The 26,793-nt window shown below is 39.3% G+C and overlaps 1 protein-coding gene across 2 annotated transcripts in view; it reads left to right on the top strand.

The window, feature by feature from the left end:
* The window catches only part of lin54 (lin-54 DREAM MuvB core complex component), a 70,427-nt gene extending 45,681 nt beyond the window's left edge, over nt 1-24,746 (top strand). For both annotated transcript variants that reach the window (XM_080190465.1, XM_080190457.1), the window contains exons 10-13: nt 3,813-3,915; nt 10,471-10,608; nt 15,872-16,074; nt 19,235-24,746. In XM_080190465.1, the coding sequence (XP_080046591.1) occupies nt 3,813-3,915; nt 10,471-10,608; nt 15,872-16,074; nt 19,235-19,436 (646 nt within the window). In that variant the 3' untranslated portion in view covers nt 19,437-24,746. The remainder of the gene's footprint in view (nt 1-3,812; nt 3,916-10,470; nt 10,609-15,871; nt 16,075-19,234) is intronic.
* Nucleotides 24,747-26,793: the final 2,047 nt, after the last annotated feature.

Genomic DNA, 26,793 nt, shown 5'->3' with positions numbered 1-26,793 from the left:
TAATGGGAAACGAATGATCTGATGATGCAGAACTAAAGAAATCAGTACAATGACCAAAAAAAGTACTTAAGAATTTAATGGGGCTAAATGGCGATAGAGCCCCTAGACCCTATTACCTACATTCCAGTGTTTGAAGAAGTAGATGCAGATTAATTGTCTTGGTTATGATCTGCCAACAATTCTTTACATTCTGGAACAATTTCCAAAGATTCGAAGGTAGCAAGCATAACCTTTAAGAAAGGCAGAAGAGAGATCAGAAAACTATAAGCCAGTTATCCTAACATCAGTAGCAGGCAAAATGTTATTAGGAATTTGGTAACAGACACTTAGAAAATCATAATACTGTACAATTAATCAGTCATCACTGATATTTATAGAAGGAAAATCGTGTCTGACAAATCTGGATTTTTTGAGAATATAACGTGAGGGTGCAATGTATTTGGATTATTAAACAGCATTTGCTAAGGTGTCACAGAAGAGGTTATTATCAAAAATTAGGACTCGAGATTGGAAGTGATGCATTAACACGGATTGAGGATTAATTAATAGACAAAGTAAGAATTAACAAGATATTTGTAGGTTGGCGAGATGTAGTGTCAGTATTCGGACCTAATTTAGTTATGATTTGTATTAATGACTTAGATGAAAGAACTGAGTAGTGTATCCAAGCTTGTTGATGCTACAAAGTTAGCTGGGAAGTAAGTGGTGAGGCAGATGCAAAGAGGCTGCTGAAGGGTATGTACAGTTTGAGGAAGTGGCAAGAACTTGGCAGATGGAATACAATGTGGCCAAGTGTGAAGTTATCTACTTCACTGTGAAATTTTTAAAAATATTATTTATTTTGAATGGGGAAAAACTGAAAAACATTTGAATTCAAAATTGAGTATCCTTGTACATCAATCCTAGAAAGTTAATATGCAGGTACAGAAAACATTAGAAAGGCAAATAATATGTTAGCTTTTGTTGCAAAGGAATTGGAATAGAAGACTGAAGAAACTTTCCTCCAAAAATTGAAGGGTAAAACAGAAATTGGTGAAGCTATAACTCGACTACTGGATGCTCATTCCTGAGAGAAACTGCAAGGAAGGTTCTCTAGTTTGGTTCCTGTGAGGAGATTGTTCTATGATGGGAAACTGAGTAGACAGGGCCAATATTCCCTGGAGTTTAGATGAAAAATAATGGGTATTGAAGTCAGCATGGAGTTGGGATGTATGGGGATGTGGGGCAGATGATGGCTGAAGTGTCTGTATGAAGGTTCGAAATCTTAGAAATAAATAAATACGTGATTGGTTTGTACTTCAATTCCCTTCCCCTGACTGTTATAGCAGGGTCTCCAATGCCAAGTTGACGATGTGAAAAGGACCCATGATTAATCATGCTGTTGGAGGATAACTTTGCTGAGAATAGCAAGACATGGTGGTACTTAATATGATTCACTTAGATTTGTTAATGAATGCCTAGCCAATGACTTCTGTTCGCTCTAGTTTGCCTTTGAACTTAAGAGAATGATGCTGGAGGCGGTGGCAGTAGGTAATGGATGAATGATTTGGTGAATGAGAGTATCAAAGGCAGAAGATTGAAGATTCATAATGCATAAGGTTTTGTCACAGGTCAAAGCTTGCAAGAGAGGAAATTAGGGAATAAATTAGCGAAGGAACTCGGGGCAAATTCTTGCAGTGGTGGGGCAGCAGATGTTAGGACATCTTAAGTAGTAAGAGTGAATCAAAAGTAACCAAAGCGGTGATCTCATTGATGTTTGGGTCCTCTGAAGAGACTGAAAGGAGGAGAGGCATTAACATGAAGGATGTCATTGAGAAAAGAATGAACAAAGTAATTTGAGGGGAATTGGAGCAAAGGTCTGGAGTTTTATGTTCATTGGTGGGTAAGTTGGCACGAACTTTGGTCGAGCAGAGAGGGTCAGTCCCTCCAGTTTTCATATGAGAAAGGAAGACAAAATCAAGCAACAAATAGAGTACAGAAAAGGTAAAGCACAACAATTGGTTTGACATCATCAAATGTCCTGTGGCAATTTGATTCAAATGTTCAACATGAAAATATTTGACAATGTCTGGAGTTCAGTCACATGAAGATCATTGCATTTCCAAAGCATTAAATTGATTTGAATTTTGTTATTCTTGCCATTCACCAATAATTTTTAAACTTCTAAGGCGGGGGGGAATCAATAGAACGAAAGTCAGCTTATCGAAGAAAGCAAAAATGTCCAAGTATTAATAGTAAGTTGGGGCTTCTAGAGTTGAGCTATTTCCATGGTTGCTTAGGTAAGGCAAATGATCTTTCTTCATAAGAAATCAAGGATGAATAGCAGATATCAATAGAACCAGCTGGACATGCCCCACATCTAAGTAAGATTCTTGTCAATACCAAGGTGGTGATAGATTCATCAACTGTTAGGTTATAGATAATGGGAGCCTTGTCTTCAAGAGACTAAACATTCTGGAGGACAGTATAGTAAAAGCATGTGATTTATAATCTGTCCACAGGATCAGGAGTCAATCAACGGGTTAGCCAAGATGGAGCGATGATTAGAAGGGCTGGCGGTCTTGAGATGATTCAGTTGGAATTACTGCCAAGACCAAGCTAATGATTGCCTTAACAGACAGAAAATACTGAGGGTGGAATAGTGAAACTTTGGCAAGCTGGTAGAAAAGAACGTTCAGTCAGAAATTGTGGGAAAGGGGATCAAGGAGGCACTTCTGGCAGAGGGATCGGGTCTATGGCAGGACTAAATGAGCTGAGGGCAGAAGGTAAACAATGTGTGGAAATGACTAAAAGAAAAAATTGATGTGAAGCTCCAGTCTGGAAAAAGAAGTCTTGAAACACAATTTTTTCACCACATTTTACCCATTCTACCACTTTGTCATTCCATGGTTGATTAATATATTCTCCAAGTCTCATCTAGCCATGAAGTTGCCTAACACCTATTTATGGCATTTATGAATTGACACCAAACTTGATCATTCGTTATCTTGTTTCCATCACCACTCCCCACCCTACAAATTGTTTTATTCCTGCATAACAATGTTCTCTACAACAGATTTTGATGCATAGCACTCTGAACTTAAAAGCATGTTTATTTAAAAAGAAATTTTTAATGATTTTTTAAAAATAAATGTCAAGTGATTTCAAATTAATTACTTTAATACCAGGGAAAATTCAATTCACCACATCATGTTTTCATCTTGCAAACTTGATACAAGTTGCCACAGAATGTTTGATAAAGATAAATTAATTGTTGTGCTTTACTTTGTGTTCTATTTGTATCTTGATAATTTTGTCTTTTTTAATGGAAGTCTGGAGAGCCTAAAGCTCTGCTGCCAGTCAGTGCGGAATCTCCCCAGGGCCAGATTGTTCCCCAAGTGATGGAGAAGCCCCATCAGCAGACTCCATTGGTGTTTTCCAACAGAATCACACAGTGAAGAGAAAAGTCCCAGTAATGAAAAGCTGTTGCCTCTGAAAATCATTTGTGCAATATAACAGGTTGTGTTCACAGTTGATCTGCAAGTTTGGAATTAAGCTGATTACTTGCACTCAATATATGCAGCATGGCAGATACGGTGCCTCATTCTCCTGCACCAGCTCAGAAGATTATTAAAACTAAGTGAAAACCCCTTGTTATGTCTCTGATTAATTTATATTGCAGTATCTAGAAAATATAAGCTAAGTCTATTTAACATCCTTGCTCAAGCTGCAAAAGATAGTGATTAACTCATTGTTGTTTTCAATTTGTGTGGATATTTTACGTAAAAATCATTAATCTTCAATTAATTTAAAATGTAAACCTTTTATTTTAGATACTGTGATTGTTTTGCAAATGGAGAATTTTGCAATAACTGCAATTGTACTAACTGCTTCAACAATCTGGAACATGAAGCTGAGCGGCAAAAAGCAATAAAGGTGAGAACCTGTAGGTGTACCTTTAGATAAGAACGTGAAATTGTATTTTATCTGGCAGAATTGATTTTGGGATCTTGATTATCCTGACAGTTGATTTTGGGATCTTTTCTGCCCAGGATACATCCTAACCCCTCCATTCTACTTTTATCCTTTTTTACCCTGCTTACCAGTACCCATTTTGGACTCTGCCAGTAATCGTCCCTACTCTCTGCATTTCCCTCCAGTGAGACCAGATGAAAGTATATGCATTATTAACAGGTGGACATGGACCATAAAAACACAAATATACCATGCAGTCCATCGAGTCTGCTCCGCCATTCAGTGAGATCGTGACTGATGTGAAGTTCTAGTAGCACAATAATTAAAGTTCACATGAAGATTAGATGCTTGGGTAGAGTATCAGAGGGTGCATGGAACCTTGAATTGGACTAGCAACTGTTTTAGTATTTCTGAAAATGAGTGAATTAGAGAATTGACAACAGGACAAAAAAAAATCATTTTCTTGGCAGTTGAGTCAGATGTGATTTTGGGACTGACTAAGGACTTGGGTGTCATAGAATCCCTAGAGTGCAGAAGGAAGCCATCCAGTCTGCACGGAACTCAGTGACACCCAGGCCTTATTCTCATAAACCTACGTAATTACCCTGCTAATCCACCTGACACTAAGCAGCAACCTAACTACACATCTTTTGGACCCAGTATTGCCAAGTATTTTTGTAAGCAACTAACCATAGGACTTAGATAGAAATGTTGATGAATGGTATTGGCTGGAAGTGAGTATGTTGATGCAGTGATGTAGGAATTTTGCAGATTTGCTTTGCATTTTAAGGAGAATGAATTCAGCGATTGGATTGGATTTTCATTCAAAGCTGAGCATGGAATCTAACAGCTAAAACATATTAAAATACTCAAACAGAAGATGTAAATGCCCCCATTCTTAGCTGAATTCATGATCCCAAAAGAAAATAAAACTTATTTTTCTCAAGGTCCTGTACGTAGAAAATGTAAAGATTTTGACACAGGGAGCCACTTGGATATTTTTGCAAAAGTGAATTTTGATCCCATTTCAAAGATGATTGTCCACACACCTTTCCATTGTTTTTCCCCCCACACAATGTTGTGGTTGATCTAGCATTGATTACCTCTTCCTACTCTTCTGCATGGCCACTCATCTACTAACCTGATGGCATCTCCAGGAACATACAATCCTGTAACTTTCATCCTCTGATGCTGTGCAATGACTCTAGCTGCCTCTCAAGCTTGGAAACTCTGAATTTGTGCTTCAGCAACTGACATCCTACACATGTCACCCAAGGCGCACGAAGTGTCCTGAAGTCCCCACATGGTGCAGGAATTGCAAGCAACAGATGCATTCATGGTCTCTTTTGTTTTTAAAGCTCTACTCCCTTTATAGAATCTAAGAACCTAGCTATAACTTGATTTAATTAATGCCTTTAAATCTGATCTGTTAATACTTCCTTAGAAATTCACTGATTGTTATACTTGTCCTGATTTGAAGTTTTTGATTTTCTGGCTTGTAGTTTAAACCAGTGCCCTAATTTACAGAGGGGAGAAAAGAAATACCCAAAGCCAATCACTTGCCTGCTTTCCTGTGTTGTTGCACTTTGTTTTCTTTTGTTTTTGGAATGCTATCTGTCCAATTTGGACCTAGTGTTTTATCCTGTCACCAATCTCATTCTGTGGCTCCTTTCGGACCTCTGAGGTCTTGCTTTGCTTCTGCTCTTGCTGATGTAACTTTTGTTGCCTGAAGTCCCTAGTTCATGCATAAAATTTAGTTGCCCTTCTGGGTCAGCATCTTCAAGTCTTTGAAGGTTGCTTCACACTCCAGTGAGGCAAAATAAATATCCACCATATTGTCTACCTATCTTAATTTTTGAATACATTAGCTGCAATTTCTTTTCATATTACATGCAACATTTTTATCTCATCTTTTCATAAGTCATGTCTCTGGATATGTTTTGCATAAAAATCAGATCCTTTATTATGTGCATGCTGATTAAATGCAGTAACTTGTCAGAGGAATAATTCAAACTTAAACAAATTGATTTGATAAGTTCATTTGTATATGGCAGTTCTATGTTATATGTGAATGCAATATTCAAACAGTTTTTATTGTATATAAAGAATTATTGTGTTATGTGGTTAAATTATTGGACTAGTAGTTTGAAAGACGGAACTAATCAAGATTCATTAGTTCAATTCCCACCATGGTGGTGTGCATAACAAATTCTGCTTAAAAAAAAATACATTTTGAATAAAAAGCCGGTGTCAGTAAAAGTGACAAGGAAACTGTTGGAATGTTACAAAAACCCAACTAGTTGGTTTATCTCCTTTTTGAGAAGGAAACCTTATGCTTTGTCTGTAAGTGACTCCAATCTCCCAAATAAAGTTAAAACTTCTGAAGTGGCCTAACAACTTGGTGATACAGAACAACTATGGATAGACAGCAAATGTCAGCATTACGCATGATACCAACACCCAGTAATTTTTTTCATTAAAAAAGCCATTCAAGTTACTATGTTTGATTGAAAATCTGTGGGGAAACTTAACAGTTTGAAACTTCTGACAGAGAAATTTTAGCTCGATCTTTTAATTAATAGAGTAGTTTACATTTATTTGACTTTTTGTTGTTCAAGAAATTCAAGGAAAGGAAATTATGATGTTTAAGTTCCTTGCAAACGATTAGTTTAATTTTTAAAAGTTGTCATATCAATTTTCCATTTAAGTAAAAAGAAGTCTAAAATATGGTTTGATAGCACGATTATCTTTTATAAAATAACATCAATAGTTTAAACTTAAAACGAGGTCTGATACACAGGTGAGGATGGGGGAATGAACTTGAGTGGTGTAGGGGAGAAGGAAAATGAGAAAAGCCTCTGGGCAGGTGTCCCAATGTGCTCTCGCGTCCTCCCACTTTTCCCTGGGGCAAGCTGTATGCTGATGGCCACTGGCCAAAAGTCGCAGACACACAACTGAACTTCTTAAGAAGCCAATTGATAGTAGTTCCTAGTGAAATCACTCTTTTTCAATGGGAATCAGTCTGTGTTCCCAATCTGGCAGTGAGAAGAAAATGAGACCATTGCAGAAGGAGCTGCCTCATGAAACTGACAAGTTGTGACAGTTTTGCAGTTACGCTGAACAGCCACAGAAAATCTTGAGAGGCTATTTTGCCCAGCATTGATACTGTCAGAGAATGTATCATTGCTGTGCATATTTGTGCTGACTGGCTGGAAGACACGTCACCCTACCAGCACACTCCCACTGCCAGCCTCAGAGCAGCCTGGGAACACCATTCTCCTCTGCTCAGGGCATGGGGCTTCTCACTGTTAAATGCCATAGCTGTCTTCTAAGCAGCCACATGTCTGTCCATTGGGAAAGAAAATGGGAACCAAGGTTTTGGTAGAATGAATCCCAGACAAATGGTTTAAGCTGATGTGCAAAAACTTACAGCACCAAAGACCTGGGTTTGATTATGGTCTTGGGTCACTGTGTAAAATTTGCGTGTTCTCTCTGTGTCTGCGTGAATTTTCTCCGGGTGCTCTGGGTTTCCTGACATAATCCAAAGATGTGCTGGTCAGGTGGATTGGCCATGCTAAATGAATGGGGTTACAGGGATAGGGCAGAGGGGAGGGCCTAGGTAGGATGCTGTTTCAGAGAGTTGGTACAAACTCAATGGGGATGGCTGGTTTTGTTCTGCACTGTAATGGTTCTATGAAGCAGGTGACTGTGTGCATTGCCAGTACCCAGCAAGGTGTTTGTCATGCCCCCTGTCTTAAAACACATGTCTCTGATTCTTGTCAAATTATGTGATTCCACCCCCCCTCCCCTGCTGCCCCCCACCCTCCAAAGAAGGAAATGGGAATGTTAGGAGTAGCTTATGTTCAGGGGAGTAAGGGACAATGTTTGGATATGATGATTACTTCCGGGTGCATGCGAGTAGGCAGATGGGAATGAGGATCGTGCAGAGATAGGAATGAGCGTCACCTTGCGGTATCCTGTGCTGGAGAATGGTGGGCAAGTTGGAGTGTGGAGCTTGGCATCTGGCAGTGTTACTTTGGTCTCCTGTTCCCTGCTGAGGTCCAGAATATTGGGCTTTCATTGAGCTACATTTAAATAGCGTAGGAGGCCAAGAACAGAGAAGTCGGCCTGGGAGTGAATGGAGATTTAAAGTGACAAGTGAAATAGAAATCAGAGTAATATTCAGGTTCTACTGAATACTGGATAGTATTAAAATAGGACTGTGTAACTTGCTTCAGCTCAGTTGATGTTTGTTGGTCTGCTTGGTTTGATGTTGTTCCTCAAAACCATTTAAAGTGAGATTCAACTTGTATACTTTTCAAAATGGCCCTGGTTTTGAAATAAAATCATATGCAGTGGTAAGTGATTGTCTCCATTGCCCTTCAGTGAATTGCTGAGATGGGTAGCTAACATGAAAGGAAATCCCAAAATTTTTTATAGGCATATAAATAATAAATGGGTGGTAGAAGAGTAGGGTCAATTAAGGACCAAACAGGTGATTAACACATGAGACAAGGACGTGACACAGGTAGTAAATGAATACTTTGCATCTACCTTTACCAAGGGAGATGATGCCTCCCTGGTCACCGTGAAAGAGGCAATTAATACACTAGGGTTTAAAATTGATGGTGTGGTGGGTTTGTGTAAAGGTTGAGACACCTGGATGGGATGGGATATGTTGAAAGATACTGAGGAAAGTGAATTGAAATTGTAGAGGCACTAACTATAATCGCATGGTCTTCCTTGGATTGGTGCCTGAAGACTGGAGAATTGCAAATGTTCAAAAAATGGGATAAAAGTCAACCCAGCAACTGCAGGCCAATCAATTTAATGTCAGTACTGGAGAAACTTGCAGAAACAATTAAATCAGGACAAAGTTAATAGTCATTTGGACAAATTAAGGAAAGCCAGCACCGGCTCGAGGAAAAATCACGTTTAAGCAGTTTGCTGGAGTTTGTTGAAGATGTAAGAGAGCTGATGAGGCCAACACTGTTGATGTGTCGGTGGACTCCCAAAATGCATTTGATACAATCCCACACAACAGACGTGAGCAAAATTATAGCTCGTGGAATAAAAGAGATAAAAAGGACATAGAAATTAAGGACACAGGTATTGGCTGAATGGTGGGAAGCAGAGTAGTGCATAATGATGTTTCTTGGGCCGGAAGATAATTTGTAGGGGAATTCCCCAGGGGTCAGCGATGGGACCCTTGCTGTTCCCTTGTAAATGATACAAGAGGCAAATTGAAGACTTGCAGATGCAACTTGGAAACGTTATGAATTGTGCCGAGGATATTGTAGAACTTTGAAAGGACGTAAGCAAGTTGGTGGAATGGACAGACAAGTGGCAGATGGAGTTCAAACTGGAAAAATGTGAAGTGATTCATTATGGTAGGAAAGACACAGACAATGTAACAGATACAACTGCATGGGAGTACAGGTGCAGGGAGATCTTGGTGTATATGTGCATAAGTCATTGAAGGTGGCAAGATAGGTTGAGAAAGTAGTTAATAAAGCATACAATATCCTAGGCTTTAATGATAGGGACATAGAGTACAGGAGCGAAGAGGTTGTGTTGAACTTGAATAAGATATTAATTTGGTCTCAACTGGAGTATTGTGTCCTATTTGGAAACATGGTGGCGTTGGAAAAATTGCAGAAAAGCACTACAAGATTGGTTCCAGGGATGAGGAACTTCAGTATGAAAATAGATTAGAGAAGTTAGGACTTCTTTCCTTGGAGAAGAGAAGACAGGAAATTTGATAGGATTCAAAACCATGATGTTTGGGGAGGTAAGGAGATATTCCCATTTGTGAAAGGATTGAGAATGAGAAGGCACTGGTTTAAGATTATTGGCAAGAGAAGCTAACGTGAAGGGAAATCCTGAAATGAGCACAATCATTTTCACAGTAGTTGGAATCTGGAGTGCATTGCTTTAGAGTCTGGTGGAGGCAAGTTCAATCCAGGCATTCAAAAGGAAATTATAAAAGAATATGCAGGGCTACAGGGAAAAGATAGATAGTAGCATTAGGTGAAATGCTCATTCAGAAAGCCAATGCAGATATGATGGGCTGAATGACATCCTTTGCACTGTACAATTCTGTGATTCTAGAAGAGGGAATGGTGGTGAAGCATTTGTTGAGAAAATCTATCAGCGGCTCAGAGAGACAACTGTGCATTTGACTCCAGGGCAGGACAAAATAGTCCTTATTTGATTCGGTACTTTCTGGTATTACGAAAATATTTCCTTTCCCCACTTGAAGCCAGTGTTAACAAGAATTGTAACAATTGTAGGATAATATCACAAATCCAGCTTGTGTCTGAGATTTCTTGGTTGGTTGAAGTCTCTATTTTAGCTGCGCGGTTGCTCAGGATATCACCTAACTATGGAAGGATTTTTACAATGCTTTTGTGGTGTTGGTGTGTAACATAAAGGATACTGTGCTGTTTTTTTTGTTCACTTAATTTTTTATAAATCTGTATCCCTCAATGTCCTAAAATCACCATTCCTTTCCAGGCATGCCTTGACAGAAATCCAGAAGCATTTAAACCGAAGATTGGGAAAGGAAAAGAAGGTGAATCTGATCGACGGCACAGCAAAGGATGTAACTGTAAAAGATCAGGATGTCTGAAGAATTACTGTGAATGCTATGAGGTAAGAATGATTGGTAGATAATTTGGTCAGGAAATTCATTTTTGCGCATACTTATGTTTGCTTGATTACGAAGTAAAGTCCAGAAATTTCACTGATCTGCCTGAGGTTCCAAATCGCAACCCAACTCACTCTATTTTATAGATTGATTATTTGAAAATGAACAAATTTGTGCCGCACATTCACAAGTTCCCCTAAATCCACATTGCTTGTTACTTCCTCAAAGAACTCCTAATAAATTGGTCAAACATGATTTCCTTTTCATAAAACCATGTTGACTTTGCCTGATTCCTTTGAGATTTTCTAAGTGCCCTGCTGTAATCTCGTTAATAGATTCCAGCAATTTTGGATGATAGATGTTAAAGTAACTGGCCTGAGTTTCCCGCTTTCTGTCTCCTTCCTATCTTGAATAGATAAAGTATGTTTGCTATTTTCCAATCTGATGGGACCTCTTCAGAATCTAAGAAACTTTGGAAAACTAAAACCAAATGATCTACTATCTCAGCAGCTACTTCTTTTAAGATCCTAGGATGAAGTCCTTCAGGATTTGGGGGATTTGTCAGCTTTTAGTTCTAATAACTAACTGACTCTCTGCTGTAATGCAGCTGTGCCAATCACTGGGGCAGCACGGTGGCACAGTGGTTAGCACTGCTGATTCTCAGCTTCCAGGGACCTGAGTTAGATTCCCAGCTTGGGTCACTGTCTGTGTGGAGTTTGCACATTCTCCCCCTGGCTGTGTGGCTTTCCTTCGAATGCACTGGTTTCCTCCCACAGTCCAAAGATGTGCGGGTTAGGTTGATTGACCATGCTAAATTGCTCTTAGTGTTCTGGGCTGTGTAAGTTAGAGGGATTAGTGGGGTAAATGTGTGGGGTTGTTGTGGGTGCAGACTTGATGGGCTGAATGGTCTCTTGCATTCTACGGTTTCTATGATTTTTCTCAGTACCCTTTCCCGGTGATTATAATTGTTTAAATTCCATCCTCCCTTTCACCTCTTGATAAACACTTGATTCTGTGTTATTTATATAATCTACAGTGTTGCACTCTAAAGTTCTTACAATATTTTACAATGTGGGAGAGGCTTGGAACAGATGCAGCAACTGGCTTGGAGCATTTAGACTCTTGCAATAGTCTGGATGCAGATCAAGATCTGCCATTTGAATATGTCGTACAATTTTCTCCACCATGGACTGTACCCCACTTGTGTAATATTTTTGGGAACTTTAGTGGTATTAATCCTGGATTCCAAAAGGTAATATTGATACTCTAGAGTTTCTGTTACTATATCCTAGTATACTGCCCTGGATAGTTGCCTTCCTATGCTATATTCTCTCCTTCAAATCCCTTGAATTTATTTATACATTTCGTGCCATTACTGTAGAAAGTTTGTCTCAAGGTGCTTCAAGGAAAAAATGCACAAAGTTAGAGAAGATCTTTGGAGGAGCAGCTTAATATGAGGCTAAATAATTTTGAAGTTACTTAAGAGAAAAGGGAGGTGAATAGGTTGAAAGGGTTTCTGGGGGTAATTCCAGAACATGAGGTCTCAGCAGAATTTTTCCAAGGATATATGTAGAACAGGAAGAGATTGGAAAGAGTTATGGGCAAATGATTGAGAGATGCGTGGAAGAAATCAGAATTGGCCATGGAAGCAGAGAGGCAATGGTTGTTGACAAAGATGAGAGAATTATTTCCTGAAGGCATTTGATAAGGCGCCACATCAAATGCTATTGCAGAAAATAAAAGCTCATGACATCAGGAATAATATCGGAATGGATAGGAGATTGGCTAGCCAACAGGAAGTGTAGCCATAAATGGGTCTTTTTTTGGTTGGCAGGATGTAAAGAGTGGTGTGTCACAAGGGTCAGTGCTGGGGCCTCAACTTCTTAGAATTTATACAAATGAATTGGATAAAGGGACTGGTGGTATAGTTGCTAAATTTGCTGATGATACTAGTTGAAGAGGACATATGATACATGGGTTGATAGATTAATGAGTGGCAAAATTCTGGCAAATGGAGTATAATGTGGGAAAATGTGAAATTCTCCATTTTGGCAGGAAGAATAAAAGTGAAGCAATGATCAAAATGTGATATTGCAGAGCTCTGAACTGCATGAATTATAGAAGGCTAAGTTGCAGCAAGTAATTAGGAAAGCTAATAAATGTTAATCTATTGCAATGGGATTTGAATACAAAAGAGTTGGAGGTTATGCGTCAGTTATATAGGATCACACCTGGAGTACAGTGTACAGTATTGGTCGTCTTATTTAAGGAAGGACATAAATGCATTAGAAGCAATTCAAAGATGATTTACTTAACTGATACCTGGAGTGGGCAGATAGTCATACAAGGAAAGGTTGTACAGTCTAGGCTTGGATTTGTTGTAATTTAGAGTAACAATTAACTTGATTTGAACCATAAGTTCTGAGGAATTTTAACATAGAACATTACAGCGCAGAACAGGCCCTTCGGCCCACAATGTTGCGCCGACCAGTTACAAAAACAATGACCCACTAGCCTATACCAATCCCTTTTCGTCCATAAACCTATCCACAGATCTCTTAAACGCCCCCAAACTAGGCGCATTTACAACTGCAGCAGGCAGGGCATTCCAATCCCTCACCACCCGCTGGGTAAAGAACCTACCCCTGACATCCGTCCTGTAGCTACCCCCCCTTAATTTAAAGCCATGCCCCCTCGTGCTAGCTTTCTCCATCCGAGGAAAAAGGCTATCACTATCCACCCTATCTAAACCTCTAATCATCTTATATGTTTCAATAAGATCCCCTCTTAGCTGCCTTCTTTCCAACGAAAACAACCCTAAATCCCTCAGTCTCTCCTCATAGGACCTCCCCACCATACCAGGCAACATCCTAGTAAACCTCCTCTGCACCCTCTCCAAAGCCTCCACATCCTTCTTGTAATGTGGGGACCAGAACTGCACACAGTACTCCAAGTGCGGCCGCACCAGAGTAGTGTACAGTTGCAACATGCCGCTGCGACTCCTAAATTCAATCCCCCTACCAATAAACGCCAAGACACCGTACGCCTTCTTAACAACCTTATCTACTTGATTCCCAACTTTCAGGGATCTATGTACTCATACACCTAGATCCCTCTGTTCATCCACACTATTCAAAGTCCTCCCGTTAGCCCTATACTCGACACATCTGTTGCTCCTACCAAAGTGAATTACCTCTCACTTCTCCGCATTAAATTCCATCCGCCACCTCTCGGCCCAGCTCTGCAACCTATCTAAGTCTCCCTGCAGACTATGACACCCTTCCTCCCAATCTACCACACCTCCGACTTTGGTGTCATCAGCAAATTTACTAATCCACCCAACTATACCCTCATCCAGATCATTAATAAAGATTACAAACAACAGTGGCCCCAAAACAGATCCCTGAGGCACACCACTCGTAACCGAACTCCATGATGAATATTTACCATCAACCACCACCCTCTGTCTCCTATCTGATAGCCAATTCCTGATCCAACTTCTTAGATTACCCACAATCCCATACATCTGCATTTTCTGCAGAAGCCTACCATGGTGAACCTTATTGAACGCCTTACTAAAATCCATATATACCACGTCAACTGCCTTGCCCCCATCCACCTCTTTGGTCACCTTCTCAAAAAACTCAATAAGGTTAGTAAGGCACGACCTACCCGCTACAAAACCATGCTGACTATTTCTAATCAATTCATTACACTCCAAATAACTATAAATCCTATCCCTAATAATTTTTTCTAAAACCTTGCCCACAACAGAAGTAAGACTCACCGGTCTATAATTCCCGGCAAAGTCTCTGTTCCCCTTCTTAAACAATGGGACAGCATTCGCTATCCTCCAATCCTCCGGGACTACACCAGAGACCAATGACGACCTGAAGATCAGAGCCAGAGGCTCTGCAATCACCTCTCTAGCCTCCCAGAGAATCCTAGGGTAGATCCCATCCGGACCAGGGGACTTACCTATTTTCAGCCCCTCAAGAATATCCAGCACATCCCCCTTATCAACCGTAATACTGTCTATTTTACACCCCTGCAACCCAGTGTCCTCCTCAGCTATATCCATGTCCCCCTGCGTGAACACCGAAGAGAAATATTGGTTCAATGCTTCTCCAATCTCCTCCGGTTCCACACACAACTTCCCTCTGTTGTCTGTAACTGGCCCTAATCTTGCCCTGACCAACCTTCTGTTCCTGACATACCTATAGAACGCCTTAGGATTCTCCTTAATCCTATCAGCCAAGATCTTCTCATGTCCTCTTTTAGCCCTCTTTTTGACATGGATATGGAGAGGATGTTTCCTTTTGTGGGAGAATCTCAAACTTAGGAGCACTGTTCAAACATAAAGGATTGCCCATTTAAGACAGATGAGAAGAAATTGTTTCTGAGGTCACAAGTTTTTGGAACTGCCTTCCTCAAAAGTCTTAAGTTTTTAAAAGTTTATTTATTAGTGAAACAAGTAGATTACATTAACATTGCAATTAAGTTACTATGAAAATTGCAGTGGAAACAGTTGTTGAATTGTTTTCAGGGATAGACGAGAGAGATCAGATCAGCCATGATTTTATTGAATAGTGGAATAGACTCAAAGGGCTGCATAACGCAAGAAGAAATTTTATGGAGGTAAATGTTTGGTCAAAAAAATAAAAGGTCAATACCCTCTGAGGAGAAAAGGCATTGGGAGTTGAGAAAGAGTAATCGGAGGATAAGGATCGTTTTAGATGTTGAAGAGGGATATTGGCTCGGAATCATTGGCGTGTCTTTGAAGGATCAGTAGACAATGAAGAATTTAAAGGGGTGAGGGAATGGAACAAGATGAGGTTCTCAGCGAAAGTACCAGAGGAATTGGAAGAGAGGCTGAGATTTTGCTATTACATGCTGTAAATAGTGGAATGTATGCTAGGCAGGGAGAAGCTCCAATAAGAAACAAATTTCAGTCCAAGCTAGTACATCAGTGAAGTTTTTTTTAAAAAATCACAAAAATCTAGAGGCAAATATTGTGTCTTCTGAAGAATTTGATCATTTTAACCTATACTTATTTGGTCAGGAATATGAATTTGAGACTTAACCAGCATTTTAATGAAGGAATCAATGAATCCAGTATCAAGGTCTTTTGTTCAGCCTGTATTACTTTATCAAAATAGTCCAGCTCATTGAAAATGCATAATGATTACTAGCTGTCAGATTATGAGGGATGAGTGAAATAAACTGGAATGAAATCTAATATTTTCCCTTCGTATTTTTGCTCCTCAGGCAAAGATCATGTGCTCATCGATATGTAAATGTATTGGCTGTAAAAATTTTGAGGAGAGCCCTGAGCGGAAGACCCTGATGCATTTGGCAGATGCTGCAGAAGTGCGTGTCCAGCAACAGACGGCTGCAAAAACAAAGCTTTCATCACAGATCTCTGACCTACTGACCAGACCAACGCCACCAGTTACAAGTGGAGGAGGAAAGTAGGTCATTCACTGATTTCAGAGCTTGGGTCCTGGGTCAGATTTCAGACTGAAGCTCAAAGCACCATTGTTTCATGGTTGTTGGAATGGAAGTACAGTAGTTTTATATAGAACATTTTTGCCTTAGTACATTTACTTGGCCACCCCATAATTTTTTTGAATGTTTTAATTTCTATTAAGTAATTTTTTTTTTGCTCATAAGAAACATCCTGTTGAAGATTTTCATCTGGTGCTCATCAGAACAGATTTGCAAGAATGCCAAATCAAGAGGGACCAACAATTTATATTGAATGAGAAGCAGATGCTGATTGATTGGCAAGTGAACTTTGGTAGAGGGGTTGCCATGATGCAGGCACCAGGGGACAATTAATAGCCAAGCTTTTATTTAAATTCAAACCAGGCATGTTCACTCTGGTCAAGGCATTTTCATGGGGAATGAACCAGGGAATGGCTGTCCCCAAATTTTTGGTTGAAAAAGGTACAGTGCATGAACATGCCCTTTCTGTTTTCAAAGGACAGGGCCTGGTTTGTGAACCTTTGGAGCTTCTAACATGCATAAAAGAGCCACACCATGAGCCCGACTGATGATCTTAAATTGATTGTCAGTATAATTCTTGACCTTTGCAACCTTCAGCACCGTCATATTATCCATTCCTTGCTACTGATGCACTCGAGCTTTTGTATTTTCGGTGTGCTGATGGTTCATACTTGACTTCTCCACTTTGATATGGATAATCCTGGTGCTGATTTTTGGCAACAAGAGACAAGTTGCTGATAACTGTTAATCCAAGGTATGTAAAATTGCTAGTGGCCTCCACACTGAGGTTGTCAATGTCGATGGAAGGGCCTGATCTAGCGAGGATCTGTTGGATCTGTCTTCTTGACATTGATCATCAGTCCAAACTCCTTGCAAGCCTGGAAGAACTGATCTTCAAACTATTGCAAGTGAGTTTCTGTATGGGATGATGGCTTGGTGTCATCAGCCAGCAGTAACTTATGCTCTAAATATTTTGCATTTTGGCCTTGGCATGCAGTAAAAAGCTTGCTGTCAGCTCTGACTTGCAGATGAGCATCCTCATTTGAGTTGCTGAAAGCATGCAAGAGCAGGATGGAGAGAAATATGCCACAGTTAGCACCCAAGCACAGCCCTGTTCTACCCGCTGCTGATCTTGAGAGCTTCCAATGGCCCTTCATTGGAATGGATGGAACTGTGCATATCCTTGTGGAAAGAAAGAAATGACACCCAGGAGGCCCGGCAAGCAGCCCAAAATCTACAGTATTTTAAAGAGCCAGCCTCTGCTGACAGGGTCCAAGGTCTTGGTACAGTCTGTGAGAGCTGGTGTGAATATTTTTCAATCATGCATGTTCTGAGGCATTGGATCTTTTCATCCAACAATGAGACACAAGCTCACGGAAAAGCTGCAGCAGTTCTAGTTTTCCACTTTAGATGATTTCAGATAGAATGCCATTATTTCTTGTGGCGTCACCACTGGCAAGATGATCAGTGGCCTTGTTGATCTCTACTAAGGTGGAGTCTGTCCAGCTCTTCCATGACAAAAACCTAAGAACTTCTTCAGTAACAATGTTCTGTCCTGTGTACAATTTAAGATGATACTCCACCCACTTTTCCATCTGCTTCGTAGGTTTGGTGATTATCATCCTTTTGTTTTCAGAGGTTGATCTGGTTTGTTCTGGGCCTATTCTTGATTCCTTCATAATCCCCATCGTACCCCCAGATGCAGCTGCAGATTGATTGCTGTTGAGTTTCAACCAGTACTGATTGGCTCATGTCACGTAGTCTGCTGAGATTGGATTCTGACATCTGAGAGCAGACCTTATTTGTCGAAGTTATGACACAGGCCAGAAACTGCAATGTGTTTTATGAAAATAGCCTAGACTCTAAGTTTTTACATTTGAATTTGGCATGGGTGAGCAGGAGGTGTTTCCATTTATTTTGTTTAATTTCGTCTTTTCATCCCATTCATCCATTTTTGTCACTTTTTATTCTTATTTTCATTTTTGAAATTTTTACTTCTGAAATCTCGCTCTCTATCTTGTCTCCAACCTCCCCAACCCCTCTTGTTAGAGTTGTGATGTTCTGCAATGTGTGCATTGATATCCATTGAGAACTAGACTTGAGGTTGTTCAAACTCCTTTTATTCCATTTGTCTGGATTGGATTTGGATATGTTGTATTTGAAAGGAGTCATTTTTCCTTTCATATGTGTTATGTGGATCATTACGATGTCCTAAAGGTAAACTAGATTTTTTTTGTAATCATATCTTGTCATGATCATTCAAGTTATGATTACCAAAAATAAATTTTGCTTTTCTAATTCATTATACAGATCAACTTAGTATTACAATTTTACATAGGGCGACTGATGACATGAAACATTTTCTCTGATACAAATTGCCATATTTTTTCAGGACTTGTTTTCGTGGGGGTGTCAACTATAAAGTGAGAATAAATGATGTGCAATAAAACCACAGTTTGTGCAGAATTGGAATGGGTTGGGTGCTGTTCAACTGTTGAACAATAATCCACCTTTCCTATTCCATGTTCTTGCTGAAGCCCGTTAATTCAGCCATGCTTTTATATTGCTTGGACCAACAGTTTTTTTTCCCATTTTTCCATTATGAAAAGACTCTACTTGAACTTGGATCAAGAATCAAATGAATGATTAACCTTTCAAATACTATTTCATAGGTTTTTTTAGGAGCCTTCATAATAGATAAAGATTTTATTTAATCTTCCCGTAAAAAGCATAAATAGAAATCCTCTGAGTTTGACATATACTTAATACAAATCCCATGTCTTTTGCCAGCTAGTTCCTGCTGTGGTCCAGGTCCTGCAGTGGTAGGTGCATTTACTTTCCCCTCTGCACCTTGGAGACCTCCATAACTAATGAGGCAGACCAATGGATCTTGATTAGATTACCAAACTTCCATAATACCCAAGATCACTTGATCTTTTTGCCATCCAAAAAAAAGGTTATCAGTTGTGAAGCAAACGATAAGGTGTGCAACATATTTTATAGCTTGACGACACCACCAAAAAATAGGAAAAAACCTTGTTTTTTTTGTCAGTAAAATGTAGAAATAGCCAATGGTTCATTTTGTTCACCTTTTCTGACTTTTTTATTGTCATTTTTTTCCAGATTGCCATTCACATTTGTGACGAAAGAAGTGGCAGAAGCAACTTGTGAATGTCTTCTGGCACAAGCAGAGGAAGGAGAGAAGAATAGCCAGACCATATCTGTCACTGAACGCATGATTCTAGAAGAATTTGGACGCTGTTTAATGCAAATTATAAACTCCGCAGGGAAAGCCAAAGGAGATAGCTGTGCTCTGAGTTGTTAATCCACTTGTGCTCTCCTGTGAGAGCTGAACAGGAAGAATCAGTGAGGAAAACTTCAGCTGGGTTTTCCTTAAAAAGAAAAGGCTGGAAGTGTTTTGGGCTTGCCATGATGTTTTACAGCTGTACGGTTAGTGAGAACTTTCAATAAGTCAAATTATTCCTTCTTAGCAGACTTTCTGTGCAATGTCTGTCTGAGGTGCCTTTTTAAACTCAATGCTTAAAATACAAAGTAGATTTTATGATGTAGAATCAATGTGTGAATATGCAAAACCGTCATGAAGGAAACACTGTTTTGATGCTAGTGGTGACATTTTATATATTTTGCATCCCTCTATGCAAGGTTGCTTTCTCTTTGACCGTTTCCCTAGGATGTCATGAACACCCTGGATATTCTATCCCCCAAATGATGAGAGTATCTATTAACCTGAAGTGCAAACTGTCTCTGAGCAGATGAAAATCTTGGCAGTGGATGATCTGAGTACAGTCCCTTAATTTAAAGTTTCTATTAGAAATTACTTGCAAAGCGCACTTATGAGGATCAAGCTTTTGACGTAATGACTTTTAAAAATATAACAGAGGCTAAGGATGGAAATAAGGTGTTGTGTAGCTGTAAATTTTGCATTACATATGTCCGTCCTTGTTAACATAAATATACCCACTTCTCATCATTAAGGATTTAGTAACTTGGTCCATGGCACTTTCAAAATCTGTTAACCTACTGTGAGAGTAATTAATAGACTGTAATGGTGCTTTTATCACACACTTGATCAACTGATGGGTGCACCTTGCATCAGGAGTTACAGAATTCACTTATGTAGGTATTATTGACTATCAGCACTCCTGACCCTCTGACCATTTTGTAGACTTTCCAGCATGTAGCCACCTGTAAACAAGACTGCCAATTAACAAGCTCACAAGGTGGCACAGTGGAATAAGGAGAAATTGGTTTTCTGGACCGCACCGCCCACCCCCCATAAAAATTATGTTGCCCATCTTGGTCATTTGTGTCATGGAAATCTGTCAGGTACAGCCCTCTAAAAGCAAAATCCAAGTATGGAGTTGCCTTTGGATTAGGCAGAGGCCTAGAAGCAATGTCTCAACTATGAATGAAGATCAGGAAAGGGGAAGAAAATGCTACAGTGGTCATCCTTCATCTTTCCAAACAAGTTTTTAGTGGAACATTATTTTGTCACACAGGTCACCGAGCATTGTGGGAAAACAACACCTTTTTTAGGGCAAGTTTTTTTATGTAAAAGCATATTTGCACGTCCTTTTTCTAAGTGTATTCTGTTCAATAAAAATGCAACAACCATTTCAAAGATAGATTAAAAAAAGTAGGAACCTGAAAGTGAGTGATTTTCTCTGAACATGTCATTATATCCATTAACAGTGACAGTGCAATATACAAGAATTTAAGGCACGCATTTTTTAATCTTAAAATGTTTTTTGTAAATATGGGCAAAACTGACAATTTTCCTTGTTTCAATTTAACATTTAAAGCTCCAGTATTCTGATGGTTTTTTCAAAGTGCTTTCTAAAGGAAGACATGTTGAAAGTTTGTCTGTTTGACTTAAATTGGACAGTCGACTTAGTAAAATTTGGTACCAGCAGTGATCAGTGTCCTAAACGTCACAAAATCTTTTTGTTAATAACTGCTGTTTTCATAATTTAAGGAATAGCCTGTTAACATAAAGAAAGATGAGGATGTTTTTAAAGGGTATTTTTACAGAATGTTAGAACAGGGTATTTGATGCTAATTAAAATCCATACCTGCCTTAGATTAATTATTCTAAGTGAGTAATGGTGTATAAAATGTATATTAATAGCTAACTGGCTTCTCAAGCTTGTACTTTATCAAGTTTCAAGTAGGGATATGCATAGTCTTTCTCTGCTGTACCAAGAATTGTAATGCTATACTAATTTGTATATATTCTGTTAATTTAGTTTATGCAGCTGTATTGTGTATATTTAAATATTGTATACAAAAATACTTTTGGTTATCTAAATAGAATTCAGAATACATGTGTAGATTGTGAAAATAGTGTGACTATTGCTGTGGCTGTTTCACTGGCAGTAATTTGAAGGTACAGATTTCATTCTTCTGTATTTTCTTAATTATCTGTACTTCATTTTGTGTATGTTTTTTCTTTTCACATTCGTCAAACACAATGCAAGAAACTTTTTGTAATAATCCAAATACTAAATAGATTAATTGCCTTCTGTCACTTCTGAAAGCAGAAGTGTGCTTTTTGTCAGCTTCAGTTAAATCCATTTGTTTAGACTTGTATTTCATACAAACTGGGAAAGTTATAATTGATGCTACTTTAGATAATTATCAAATGTTTTATTTAAATTAGTAGTACTAAATACCCTGTGCCACCGTAAGGTGCCAGACAGATGGATAATTCAATAAGGTCCAGAAAACAGCCAACACATTTGGATATTTCAGATACAAGCTTCAGGAATCCAATTTTCAAGTTTGAGGTGTAAAGCAGTGTTTGTCCTTAATACTGTTTGTGATGAGACTAGTAATGTATTTATGCTATTGCTGTTCACTGTCTCTATTTGGTCTCTGTTTGGGAGGATTACGCAGGACAGAAAGGCATAATTACCACTATGTTATTGACATTGCTGTCATTTTTACAGCTCAGTGAGCCCCACATAGACAGATCCAAGATATGTGAACTATTGTATTTAACCCTTCGTTATTTAATGAGTTGCCACACTAAGATCAGTTTTGTACTAGTTCATTATGTTGAAGGGCTCATCTTAATATATCCACAAATTTTAAGAGATTAGTAAAGGATGAGAAAGTTTAGAGAACAAACCCATGATAATTCATGTTTAAGAATTTAGTTTTAAAGTGCATATACTAAATAAGAGTGGCCGGTAACCTTTAAAGGAAGAAAAGTCTTGCAGAATTGAAACTTTATTTTTGCATGTGGTAGGAGGAATTACTAATATATGGCATTATCTATTGCTGGGGCATGTGTCCTTTATTCTCTGGTCGAAGTTTCAATTCCCCAGCATTATTGCTGGGGGAAGTAATGGGAGAAGCCTAGCCACTCCCACAGATCATCTGTATTCTACTTTTGGACACTCACTACCAGATGGTCAAGTGGCACTGAAATGACAGCAAAGAACTAATGCCCCTTGACCCCCTCGCTTGCAGTCTGTGATCCAGGGGAAAAAGGATTTCATACCTTTCCAAAAGAAAAGTTGAGCTAGGTATTTTTCTGATTTAACCTTGCTTGTATTTTTGTTTGAATTTCCTTGCTTTCATTTTTTGATCTGTTCATGTCGTTTTCCAGCCAAGGGAGCAGGCAAACATCATGATGTGCATATTATGCAAAGCAAGGCTTGGACATCTTTCTTTTGTGGATGTTATTGCACTGACTGTGAATCATAAAGTAACTGAGTTTGAACCCTTATTATCCTCTGTGAAACAGTCAAACTTGATAAATGCTGTCCTGCAGAACTTGCAGAGATATTTCTGGGCCTCTGATTTTTTTTTAAAACTTCCATCTATGATGACATATCACAGACCCCATGTACTAAATGCAGATTTGTGTTCAGCAGTGTAGTAAGGTACCAAACATCTCTGTGTAATTGTCTCTTCCTGTCTCCTCCCTGGGAAGAGTGGCCAGCAGCCTATCCTTGAATACTTGGTGAGAGCAAATTCAGAATGTCATTGGCAAAGACCAAGGAGAAGGTTAGTCATAATTGAGGCATGGACCAGACAGATGTAGGGGGAAAATTAGGTTTATGTTTCCTAAAGTAAGCATTGCTTCAGAATTCCTGTAGATATTCATGTTGCTAGTGCCAGGATTTCCAATATCATTTCATCCTACTTGACCCTGTTGTGATGTTTGATTATCACTGACATTAGGTCAGGAATTGAAACCTTTTATTTTTCCCACCCTAAAGCTATAACTGGGCCTTTCACCTTTGATCATTAATCATTGGGAATACCAGATTTTTTCCATTATAAATCACGTTAACAAAATTTGTTCTGTGGTGTTTAGGGTTGGTTTTTCAAAAGCTATAATGTGGGACATATTTCACATACAGATGTGATGCAATCATGACAGCTTTACTAGTTGATCTGCCTAAGAGGGTATCAAAGACTAGTGTGTGAAGTATTTCTATCTAACTAAATACAATAAGGAGACATTTTTAATGCACAGCTTCCTTATATCTCAATAAGAAACTGAAAAACACGTGACCAAGCTTAAGGAGGTTTCTTTTTAAAGGTCATGTGCATTTCTACATTGTTTCCATTTTGCAGTACAAAAGTGTTTATCTGTAAAATTGTTGTAATTTGACTGTGGAGTAATGAAGACATTGCCCTTCATTGAGGTATTTCACATCACTTGGACTTGATGCTGTACTGGGGTTGTCCTGTCAAGCTGTTGGAACTCCTGAGAAATTTAGGAACTGAAGTAAATTTTTCTTAACATTCTGAAACTCTGTCAACGTTTAATACTTACTGATGGTGATGAAATTTAGATGCATAAATACACATCTTACTCTGTGCGCTTCTGGCAGAGAGCAACTCTGGTGCTGTGAAATGCAAAAGGATATCTGTGCTTCAGACTGATAGGCAAATAAGGATCATAAACCGTTGCATTTTCATTTGTTACTTTTCCTATGCTACTTTTTAAATTAATCCTTTTTTATATTGTGATATGCTGAAACTGACATGTATTTAATTGCAGTTGCTGTCTAAGATTTCTGACTTGCTGCATTGCTTGATATTGGTATGAATGTCAGATTTGTTCCACGCACATTTTCTGTGGAGAATAAATCAGCTTTAACCACCTGTCACAGGTTTTCTAATTCTTTACCCTCCACATCATTCATTACTTTTCACATTTGAAGGGAATCCTCACATACAACCACTCTGAGATCTGCAGCATTTTTCACTGCTTTTCTTGAAAGTGGTGACTTTTGGAGAGAAAGTAAGAGCAGATCAATTTTATGAATAGCATATGCTTTAATTATAACTGGCATATACTTTTTGATGCAACAGCCATGCGATCTGTATCCTATTGAAAGGATTTTAGTTGCATATTTAGCTGAGAACAATGTCCCAGTGGTCCGAACAAAATGAATAAGAATGTTATGCTGCAAGGTTCATCAGTTGTGCAGGTACTTGATAATTTCCCACTTCACATTTTCAATGAAGCTTTCATTTTCATGTTTATCAACTTCAATTGTAACTTCTGTATATTATAAACTGATTTTTGTATGTACTTATGCTAATTTTATATGAAAAATAGCTGCATTTATAATAAAACTATCATTGATCACTATTTCTCATTTGTCTTGATTTCAACATGATGCCGAAGCTTGAAAATGTTGGTGTCTTCAATCTAGAATGGTTGGCTGTAGGAATCGATCATAAGTAAAATACACTTGAGAAAAAATATCTAAAATATTAAACCCTTTAAACTTGCTGTATATTTCCAAACCTTTGTTTTTACTGCAGATTTCTAGCTTTTGTCTCTGTGACAGAATGACCAGTTAATTGAAAAGAAATTAGTGCACAGTGTGATATGTATTATGTGCTGTTTTTTAAACTGAATGACATCGCAATCTTTAAAGATCCATGCCTCAGTCTATTGAGCCTTTCGAACAGAGGCTATCTTGATGATAGTTGACAAGAAATTATTTCCCTCTTTTCCCTGATCAACATGCAACTCTCACTTATCATAGAATCCCTAATGCAGGAGGCCGCCATTCGGCCCATTGAGCCTGCAGCGGTGACAGTCCCACCCCAGCCCTATCCCTGTACCCCACATAATTACTCTGCTAATCCCCCTGACGCTAAGGAGCAATTTATCATGGCCAATGAACCTAACCTGCTCATCTTTGGAGTGAGAGAAAACCGGAGCACCCAGAGGAAACCCATGTAAACATGGGAAGAACATGCAAACTACTAGACATTTAACCCAAGGCTGGAATCAAACCCGGGTCCTTGGTGCTGTGAGGCAGCAGTGCTAACCATTGTACCACCATGCCACTCTTTGGGATTTACGGGACCATTCGAATAGAAATTAATGTTATTTGGCTACTGCCTTTGAGTTGCTAAGTGTTATTTAGATGTGGTATTTTCCTTTAAGGAGATGACACATCCCCACAAAGATTGCAGGCTAATTTAGGAAGTGAAATAAGCTAACAAATTGACCTACTCAAAGCCAGGCAGGGGTGGTCATACTCTCATCAATAAAAGGACAAGAATCCTTTCCTCTCAAATCAGCAGTAATCCCCAGATTGGGAGTGAACCAGGGAATTGGAAAACGGCTAATGTTACGCCGTTGTTTAAAAAGGGTAGCAGGCAAAAGGCAGGGAATTATAGGCCGGTTACTTTAACGTCTGTGGTAGGAAAAATGCTTGAATCCGTAATTAAGGAGAAAATAGCGAGGCATCTTGAGGAGAATTGTTTGATAGAGCAGACGCAGCACGGTTTTGTTAAGGGGAAGTCGTGTCTGATGAATTTATTGGAATTCTATGAGGATGTGTCTAGTGCGGTGGATAGAGGGGAACCGGTGGATGTGGTGTTTCTTGATTTTTCAGAAGGCGTTTGATAAGGTGCCGCACAAGAGGTTGTTACAGAAGGTTAGGGGGCATGGAATTGGGGGTAGGGTGTTAGCGTGGATAGGGGATTGGCTGTCAAATAGGAGGCAGAGAGTGGGGGTCAATGGGTGCTATTTGGATTGGCGGTTGGTGACTAGTGGAGTGCCCCAGGGGTTGGTGCTGGGGCCTCAGCTATTTACCATTTATATAGATGATCTGGAGGAGGGAACCGAGTGTAAGGTGTCGAAATTTGCTGATGACACAAAGATTGGCGGAACGGCAAATTGTGCGGAGGGTGTGGAAAGTCTGCAGAGGGATCTAGATAGGCTGAGCGAATGGGTGAGGAACTGGCAGATGGAATATAATGTTGGCAAGTGTGAGGTTGTCCACTTTGGTAGGAATAATGGTAGGAAGGACTACTACTTGCATGGCGAAAGACTGCAGCATGCTACAGTGCAGAGGGACCTGGGGGTCCTTGCGCATGAGTCGCAAAAACCCAGCCTGCAGGTGCAGCAGGTGGTCCGGAAGGTAAATGGGATGCTGGCCTTCATAGCGAGGGGGACTGAATATAAAAGTAGGGAGGTCTTGCTGCAACTGTGCAGGGCACTAGTGAGGCCGCAGCTGGAGTACTGTGTGCAGTTTTGGTTGCTGCACTTGCGCAAGGATATTTTGGCCTTGGAGGGAGTGCAGAGGAGGTTTACCAGGCTGATACCGGAGTTGAGGGGGTTGAGCTATGAGGAGAGACTGAATAAACTAGGCTTGTACTCGTTAGAGTTTAGA

Source organism: Carcharhinus amblyrhynchos, chromosome 1 (genome assembly GCF_965287045.1).
Source record: "Carcharhinus amblyrhynchos chromosome 1, sCarAmb.v2.hapA, whole genome shotgun sequence".
Classification (NCBI taxonomy): domain Eukaryota; kingdom Metazoa; phylum Chordata; class Chondrichthyes; order Carcharhiniformes; family Carcharhinidae; genus Carcharhinus; species Carcharhinus amblyrhynchos.
The sequence above is the reverse complement of the archived record's forward strand: the minus strand, read 5'-3'. Positions and strand labels throughout refer to the sequence as shown.